The sequence below is a fragment of the Callospermophilus lateralis genome, chromosome 6 (assembly GCF_048772815.1).
Source record: "Callospermophilus lateralis isolate mCalLat2 chromosome 6, mCalLat2.hap1, whole genome shotgun sequence".
NCBI lineage: Eukaryota > Metazoa > Chordata > Mammalia > Rodentia > Sciuridae > Callospermophilus > Callospermophilus lateralis.
The window spans coordinates 122,626,893-122,636,487 of NC_135310.1; the positions used below are offsets into that span (position 1 = coordinate 122,626,893).

Here is a 9,595-nt window from a genome sequence, read left to right on the forward strand (position 1 = left end):
GACCAGAAAGAAATAAAAAAACCAAACCTGGACCCAAAGGGTAGGAATCTGGAGTAAAGGGAATACAGAACCAAGGACCCACATTAGGAAGATATAAGTCCCAAGCTGTAAAATATAATTTCTGAAATTTCATGGAGACCAGCAATTTCTATTTACATAGTTCCAACCCTGCTCCATGCAGGCTCTGCTCACAACTGAACTCTTCAATGTCACTGTACCAACAACAAATACCAGTCAAACACGATGTTTTCAGGGGGTACAGCTAACACTAACCTGCAGGGGAGGATGGGCCTAGAACAGGATCACTCCTCAGCACCACAACATGAGAAAACAAAATTATAATTTAAAAAGACATTAGGGAAATTACCAAAAATGAAGAATGATTGAGGGTTTAGTTCTGGCTCAATTGTAGAGAGCTTGCCTAGCATGCGAGAGGCACTGGGTTCAATATTGAGCACCAGAGCTACTATGAGGAATCTTCCTAGTAGGGCTGAGATAAAGGTCATGTGTCTTGGGCAATCAGTTGCCTGGAAGAGCCAAGGATAGTTCCCAAGGTTAAACCTAAAATCTCCCTGGCTGCCATACCTACAGAAGACCTCAAGTAAATCATGGATGGCTTTCTGCACAATATAATGGGCAAGCTAGGGTTGAAATAAAATGCAGAATACATTACAGACCAGGGGTCACCATCACACCCAGGTTTCCAAGATCTAGGTAGGAAACAGCAGCCCAGATCTAGGAATGCCCAGGGAGCAGTGTTCTGGCTTCCACTAGCTTCCAATTAGCCTCCCAGGGAGGGGACCCACATGTCTGTGCCTAGATAGAAACAAGAAAAGGGGACACCAGGTCACAGGCAGGATAAGAAAACCAAGGATACCAAGAGAGTCACTTACCAGACAGATAAGCAGCTTTCCTCTGATCTGAAAAACAACACAGGAATTAAGAGAGGTAGGAACTAGAAAGTCTACTCCCATCGAATCATACAAAATTCAGCAGGAAAGCAGAACTTACTGAGATCTGCCTGGAGCTCATCTGAAAGGAAATGAAAAACAGTGTGAACACCCATCCCCAAGAAAAGAAAAGTCTGTGTGCCTGGAAAACCCAAGAAAAAACTTTGATGCTAAAATTTCTACCTACACACCCACCCAACCCCATCAGTCTGTTCTCTCTGATCTCCTCAGTCACCTCCTCTGGGCCCAGGACCCTGGAACTCCCTAGAGAGCTAGACTTCAGACTCTGGCCCCTGTCAGCTGTCCCTCACCACCAGGTCTGCACTTGCCCTGTGGGGTCTTACCAATGGCCTTCAGTGCCTCTTCCTTTGCCTGCTGTTCCTCCTCCTTAAGCCACCACAGATGCTCCTTTTCCTGCCTCACCTGCATCCTTCTGGAATGTTCTTTGGTGCTAAAATAGGTAGCCCCGAGAGTAGGAGCCCCAGCATGGTCAGGATCACCGCAAATGCTGGCTTCCAGGGAGAAGCCTGAGGGAAGAAGGGCTCTGTGGCCCAGGCAGACAGCAGGTCAGGGCACACCCAGGAGAGCCAGCACACTCAGAGAGGCCAGCCCCTCCCCACAGCTCTGCTGGGAGTGGGAAGCAGCACTGACCTGGGATGTAAATAGCCATGGCCTTCTCCTGGCCCAGGACAGGGTTAAGGACAGAGCAGGTCACATTCCCCACAGAACGGTCTCTCACCACCAGAGTGGCCTCCACACTAAACAGCTCCTCAGTGTCTTGGGTGTGGGCCTCAGAAAGTGCTGCGAACTTGTTTCCACTGAGGTCTCTCCACTGCGCCTGGGGCTTTGGGAACCATCCTGAGGCTTTGCACACCACACGCACTCCATCCTCTTCTGGCCCTTCTATGTGCACTTGGGGGTCAGAGCCCAGCCCTGTGGGAAGGAAGCTGTGGAGTCCCAGGAGGCCTCCTTGGGCCCTGAGACTCCAGAGTTGCCTACAAGTTACACAACTTGAGGGGGAGATTTTCATGTTGAATTCTGGGAGTTCTATGGGAAGAGAGAAGAAAAGGAAGGAGCACAGGGACCCCCACAGGGCAGTGGGCTCTTCTTCCCAACCATGAGGCCCAAAGGAAACAGGAAGAATTTGGTCTCAGGGCTCCCTCCTTGGCTCTCCAGTCTTCTCACCTCACACACTCTCCTAGGACATCTGCCTCTCTGTGTGTATCACTTCCAAAATTCTTCCTGAATTCTGTTCCCCTACACTGATGTTCCCATGAGTTATCTTTACCAGGTTTCCCCACATACACTTGAAACTCAAAACTCCACAACTGAATTCATAAATTTGCACCACTTGTGATAAAATGATTAAAGTATCCCAATTCCTCACCCTTCTTCAAAGCCAGTTCTCTCACTTCCACAAACTTTTTACTACCTTTACATTCTGCCTCTGGCCCCGTCCCGGGATTTGATTTAGCCAATGAGAAATTAGCTAATGTGACTAGTGCAGAGGTTTGAAAAGCACTTGCACCTTGGTTTTACTCTCTGCCATTTCCACAGGAAGACAATCCTGGGCTGCCCAGTGGAGGATGGGCTCATGTAACATTGCCTGGTCAACCTGCTACAGCTGCCCTAGTTCAGCCACATGACCACCTGAAAAGTGAGCACACCCAACCAAGGTGCACCTGGTGAACTTTTCAGCTGACTTAAGAACAAATTAAAATTACAAGTAAAAAGCTTAATTCTCCCTGTTGAATAAAAGAAGATTCTATTGCTTTTTCTTATACCATTTGCTTTAGGAATTTTCAATTACAAATCTGCACTTTCTCCTCTTTTGAAATGTTTATATATGATTTTGAAAACTGGTTAGGTTTTCTGCCAGCTTTGTAACTCAGGAATACCTTTCTCAAGAACATGGGAACCATTTCTTTGAAATGTAAACATCAGGGAAAATAGCAACCCTTTGCCCCCTTTTCTGTGGAAAAGTAGAAGCCTGACTTACGTGGACATCTTGCTAAAGGTTGTAAAACTACTTCCCGTCATAAAACTGGAGGAGTTTATTTTGCTTCCAGATAAAGCCTATTAGATGACACAGATGGTCTCCCAAACTATCAGGTAAATTTAGGATGAGTTATATGGAATAATAGTGCTTTGAGCCCTATTGAGGATTTGTTATTCTTCATCTTTGAAACAAGTATACAGAAGATTATATATGCTTGGCTCTATATAAAAAAAAAGATGAAATTCCTTTCTGGTTGTATGATCTGTTCACAGATCACCATAATATGTTTCACACTCTGGTTTGATGCTTATTCACTAATAAAAGTGTTTTTTTCTAGCATGGGAGATTTTGTTTTTAATTATATTTCTGAAACATGACCAAAGATGTATGAATAAACCCAGGTGAGATTAGCCAAGTTCAGCCCAATTAGTTGAACTCCCTCAGTGCCTAAATTAAAGACATTTTTATTGCCAGATGCACCTAAGATTGTAACTGTTTGTTACACAGCATTATTACAGCAGTACAACTGACACATAATTATCAATAGTCCTGCCACTAAACAACAAATAGTTCAAATATAACACTGGAAGTCTCTGAAGTCTTCTCCTTACCTTCCAAACGTTGTACCCACAAATCTATTCAGTTGACTCTAGTTTCTAAACCTGTCTGACCCCTCCTCCCCCACCCCACTGCCATGCCTCAGGTCAGGCACTCATTCTCTGAACACCATAACTGCACTCCAGGCCTGCCGCAGTCTCTGGCTGGGCACAAATCACGAGTCTCCACACAGCTTGTAGATTCAAACAGCAATTCTTTATTCCCGAACTCACACCGGCCATCTACAAACACGTTCTGGGGGAATCCACGTTCTCTGCCCAAATCCACACTCTGCCCAAATCCACACTCCTGGGCTTCTGTCTCCCAAAATATACTGTCTGACCCTAAGAACTCAAGAGGAACTCAGCAGCAGGATACGCCCTATTCTAAAGGGGGAACACCCTAATCTCCTATTATGCTAAACTGCCCTATTCTAAAGGGGGAACACCCTAATCTCCTATTATGCTAAACCGCCCTATTCTAAAGGGGGAACACCCTAAACACGGATCCTGCCCTGGTCCTTGAGCAAGGTCACCTTACATGCAATGTCCTGCAAAATGTCCTATTTCCATGAGTCCTTCCACTAAAGAAACATGGGGGTACGCTGGCAAGGAAATTGTCATACCTACTTGGCTGATGGCTCCCAGCATCTCCCCCCTTCTGATTAATTAAAACAAGTAATGTGGCTTAAGGACCATGCCTGGTAGGTTGTCCAGTTCAACATATGGTTCTTACCCGTCATTGGAAAACTGACCTTTAGGCGTCAGCCTCCTGTCTTAGGTTGATACCACTGCAACTGGATCATACCCGTCACTGACTACCGGTCCAGCATACAGCCATACTTGTGGATAGGTCTATGCACAAGTGTGGGGGTGAGGTTCTTTGCCTCACCTCTGTTGGCCCCCAAATTTGGCCTTGGTGCCAGTGGGGGAGTGAGGTTAATGTGGCTTAAGGACCGTGCCTGGTAGGTTGTCCAATTCAACATATGGTTCTTACCCGTCATCGGAAAACTGACCTTTAGGCAACTGACCTTTAGGCGTCAGCCTCCTGTCTTAGGTTGATACCACTGCAATTGGATCATACTTGTCACTGACTACCGGTCCAGCATATAGCCATTGGCCCCCAAATTTAGACCATCACTAGCAGAAGGGAGGAGGATACAGAAATGCCACGACACCAAGCCAATTGACAGTTCCTTTGGAAAAATTGCATCACTGGTGACACCTTCAGCAAAGATATGCCAGCATTACCACAATTAACATGTGGTGCGCTGGCAAGGAAATAAAAATTGCATCACTGGTGACACCATCAGCAAATATATGCCAGCATTACCACAATTAGCTGCACTAAACGATAGTTACATAGTCCAGGCAAGTTTTGTAAGCAGTTCAAAGTGGAGGAATCTATCAATATGTCCATTTCCTCCCAAAGTCCGTTGCCTCCCAAAGTAAGTTGGCTCCTTGATTGAGCATACTTGTTGAGTTATATTCATTGGGATGAAGATAGGAATTCTGGCAATGATGCTAAAAAGACATTATCCTGAAAAGAATTTTTAAATATAATGAAAAGGAAAGGTGAAAGTAAACAAACAGATCTGTTAACCTCCTTAAAAAACAATCTTTAACAGCTGTTTACCTGATTTAAATTAGTAAACAAGCAGATCTGTTAACCACCTTTAAAAAGAATCCTTAACAGCTGTTTACCTAATTTAAATTAAGCCATTTAAATCACATGAATAAAAAAAATAATAATTTGGATCCATTTTCTCATGAGCACTCCTCATATATGAAATATGGACATACGCACACACAGACATACAACACAAAACACAAATGTGCAAACAAACGTACAACACATAAGATAATAATAAAGGCCTTATAGCTTTACCTAGGTGAAATCTCCATTGCAATGTTTAAAAACTCCGTAGTCAAAAAATAAAACTGTTCAGAAAAACATTAACCTAGGTTTGTATGAGCTCAAAAAATAAAAATAGAGCCTTATGATGTGGAAAAATGCAATAATAAAATATATATTGAAAAAAGCATCCTGGTTAATCACTGTTGCAGATGTAAGAATGGCCAAGCTGGAGTTCTGGATATCAGCTGTTATGGATTTGAGTCAAATCATCTTCTTTTCGATCTGTAGAAATCCTTTTGGTTAGTCATTCTGGAATCCAAATCGGCTGCTGTTCTCCCTGTGGAAACACGCAAACAGAGCCCCGACTCCAGACAATCACTGGGTCAGGACCTTTCCATTGTCCTGTTAGAATATCTTTCCAAAGAACTTTAGGCTTATGCACATTTTTTGGATACATATGCCTTTCCGCAGCACTAAGTCCTGATGAATCCAAATTTAAAAAGTTTAGAGTAAAAAGCGTTATTTTAAGTTTATCTTTGGGGGATATATACCCCTTTCCAATTTTTAGGATTAACTAGGCTTCGAATGACGCAATCTTTCCTTCGTCATGAAGGCATCTTAACCACCTTCAAATTAACCTTTTAAAGTCTTACAATTATCATCTATACTGTACTTTTAAATGTACTTTTTCACCACCTACAGCTTCACTCTTTTAAACGAGGCTTAGATTCTGTTTAAATCGCTTTCATGTTAGTTTACATGGCTGCCCTTCAACCAAAGGCCTTTTTTACTCCATTAAGAAGCTTTGTCTCAATCTGCCATGTACAAATACCTTTTTCTTCTTACTTCCTTTCTCAAGCTTTTAAGGTAAGTCTAGTTTCCTCAAAATCTTTTTAAATGGCATTTTACAACTTTTTACTTTAAAACAGAGATTATCTTATCTAGAAACATTTCTTTTTTTTTAACCTTTATATTAAAATATATTTTCACATCTTGAATCTTTTTATCTCTTTTTTAACCATTAACCCTTTTTATAAATTCATATTCTGAAATAACCCTTATAAAATTTCTGATTTAGACAAATTACTCCACTTTAATAAGATGAAATACTTTCATGTTTTTTATAGTACTATAATACTGTTAATTGAAACCCAACTGAAACTTCTTATACTCTTTGTATATAAATTACACCTGATAGAATCTTAACACTTAGTAACCTTGTTTCAACAAAGACATAGACCAAAGCAATATTAAACATTTTTCCATTCACCAATTTATGAAAACACACATAATGATTAAATATATTACCTTATGGAACTTAATAAGTAAAGAGTACTTGATTTCATATTTAGTGGTTGATATTTTAACACTTTAGCTTTGTAAATTAATCAGATATCTGTAAAAACCAAGATCTTAGACAATTGTAGTAAACAGAACTAGCCATCTCTTTCTTGTTGAAGAAAAACCCTTCTACAGGATACCATGATGGTCCCATTGAAATACTTAATAACTCATCTTTAAAAAGCCATGGGCTACATTTTTGTATTGTATCAACATATGCCCTAGCTGTTCTTGGTCTTACTGAGGTGCCTTTTTTCTCTAACAATTTCTCTTCCTCGGAGGCGAACAACTTAAAACCTTGAGTCAACCATTTTCCCCAGTTTGCCTGAGAAAGTTCTAGGAACAGGCAACTTGAAATAAAAACAAAATAAATCAAAACAAGAACACATTGTTTTTTGAAATGCTCACCCATTCTTTCGCTCTTCTTCAGGGACGAACAATTTCAGTTACCTTTTCTTCAGATGTTCCCCGTATGGACCGCCAAATGCCGCAGTCTCTGGCTGGGCACAAATCACGAGTCTCCACACAGCTTGTAGATTCAAACAGCAATTCTTTATTCCCGAACTCACACTGGCCATCTACAAACACGTTCTGGGGGAATCCACGTTCTCTGCCCAAATCCACACTCTGCCCAAATCCACACTCTGCCCAAATCCACACTCCTGGGCTTCTGTCTCCCAAAATATACTGTCTGACCCTAAGAACTCAAGAGGAACTCAGCAGCAGGATACGCCCTATTCTAAAGGGGGAACACCCTAATCTCCTATTATGCTAAACTGCCCTATTCTAAAGGGGGAACACCCTAATCTCCTATTATGCTAAACCGCCCTATTCTAAAAGGGGAACACCCTAAACACGGATCCTGCCCTGGTCCTTGAGCAAGGTCACCTTACATGCAATGTCCTGCAAAATGTCCTATTTCCATGAGTCCTTCCACTAAAGAAACATGGGGGTACGCTGGCAAGGAAATTGTCATACCTACTTGGCTGATGGCTCCCAGCACAGGCCTCCTTCCTGCTCACCTCCCATTCATCCATTCACAGCTGCCAACATGAGCATTCCCAGCAAGGCTCTGTTTAGGATTCCCCATACTCTGCATCCAAACTCCATAACACAGCACACAAAGCCTTTACTGATCTGGTAACTGCCTTCCTCTCCAAACACTTGTCCCCAAACTCCACCATCTGAGACCCTCAGGGCCCTCACACTCAACCCCAAGAACTACCTGGTCAAATGCAAGTAGCCACAATCACCATGTAATATGCCCTCTGCCTTTTTACCTTCCAGCCCGTCAACATCCAGAGCTCTTGTGCCAGCCCAGGTGTCCACTCCTAATGACCTCATCCTGACACCTGTGAGTGGTGTTAATACAGGACCATCTCTTTATTCCAGTATTGCCACTTCTTACCATCCTCCCCTCACTCCTCCTACCAACCATGATGGAGTCATTATACTCAGAACAATCAACCAAACTCCTACTTCAAAGGTTTCATACCAGGTGCTCCCTCTGCATGAATAGGATATCAGGCCCCCCAGATATCCACCTGGCTAAATACCTACTTCCTTTGAGCCTTGTTTAGACTGTCAATAAGACTCTGCCCAATTCCCTATGTAACACTATGGATTGTCCTAACTTCCCAGCCCACATCCTGAGCCCCTTTCTTAAATCTACTTGGTCTTTTGTCTTAAGTACTTATCATCTTATGCCATCTTGTACTGAATTATTTCTTATAATTTTTCTTCCTTTGTCTCTAGAATGTAAACTCCTCGTGGCTGGGATCTCTATTACACTGATATATCTCTGGTGCACAGCACAAGTCCCAAAATATTTTAGATGCTCCCTATACAGTGTTTATATTGAATCAATTAATAAAAGATGAGCCACTTTTTTCTCCATTTCACCTATAAAATGTGAGGTTAAATTAGATGATCCTTGATATTCCCATCAAACCCAATATTCCCAAGGTCTCCAGAATAGACATCAAGTAACTAACCTGCCACCTTCACTTCCAAATCAGCCTCTTCATAGAAGCCTCCATGTCTGAAGAAGCAGGTGTACATTCCATTGTCAGAAACCCGGACCTGGCGGAGGTGCATGGCAGCATGCCCCTCAGTAAGGCAGCCCCTCACCAGTGAGGTCTGTCCTGTGTACTCAGCCATCTGCTCCTCAGTCTGTTCCCGTTGGTTCCAGTAGATGAACACTGCCTGTGAGAATGTGGTGCGGAACCACCTCAGTTCCATGTTCTCTGCATTCATGGCTGGGACTAGGGAGCAGGGCAGTATGGCATCCTCACCCAGCACTGCCACAATGGAGTGTCGAGGGCCAATGACCTGGAATTGCTCTGTGGGCACAGACATAGTGGGGAGAAAACTAGAGAGACACAGACCAAAAAATGAGAACATACAACATCAGGTGGGAAGGCCAGGAAAGCTGGGGCAGGGGCCACATGAGACGACCCAGAAGTCTGATGGATTTGAAGAGATCTTCTGATCATTATGATGTGGCCAGAAATGATGCCAAAGACACTCCCTCGTTGTCTTCTGTTCCTGGCCCTAGGCCCTCCCATGAAGAAGTCTCTAATTCAGTGGTTCTCAAACTTTCATGCACCAGAACCACAAGGCTGCCTTATAGAGCACACATCACTGGACCCACTCCAGAGTGTCTCATTCACTAGATCTGGGAGGGGGGACAATGAATGTGCATTTGCAAGGAGTTCCAAGGGTGGTCTGGGGAGCACACATTGGGACCTGGGAACCATTTGGGAACCCCAGGTCTAACTAACCCTGTCTCAGGACAAACCTGAAAACTGACAAACAGCACACATGCGGCCTGGGTCACACTCTGGTCATT

General features: G+C 43.2%; 1 protein-coding gene across 1 annotated transcript; it reads right to left on the bottom strand.

The window, feature by feature from the left end:
* Positions 1-209: 209 nt before the first annotated feature.
* On the bottom strand, positions 210-9,102 carry LOC143402017 (butyrophilin-like protein 1). Its single transcript, XM_076859537.1, has 5 exons — positions 8,739-9,102; positions 1,602-1,883; positions 1,374-1,494; positions 894-920; positions 210-273 (listed from the first exon to the last, which is right to left on the bottom strand). The coding sequence occupies exons 1-5, from the start codon at positions 9,100-9,102 to the stop codon at positions 210-212; spliced, it is 858 nt and encodes a 285-aa protein (XP_076715652.1).
* Between the last annotated feature and the right edge of the window lie 493 nt (positions 9,103-9,595).

Coding starts and splice junctions, on each gene's coding strand:
- LOC143402017 (XM_076859537.1), bottom strand. CDS start 9,102: ATGTCTGTGCCCACAGAGCAATTCCAGGTCATTGGCCCTCGACACTCC. Junction 1,884..8,738: donor TTTGGAAGTGAAGGTGGCAG/GTTAGTTACTTG, acceptor TCCTTCCCACAG/GGCTGGGCTCTGACCCCCAA. Junction 1,495..1,601: donor CATGGCTATTTACATCCCAG/GTCAGTGCTGCT, acceptor CCTGGGCCACAG/AGCCCTTCTTCCCTCAGGCT.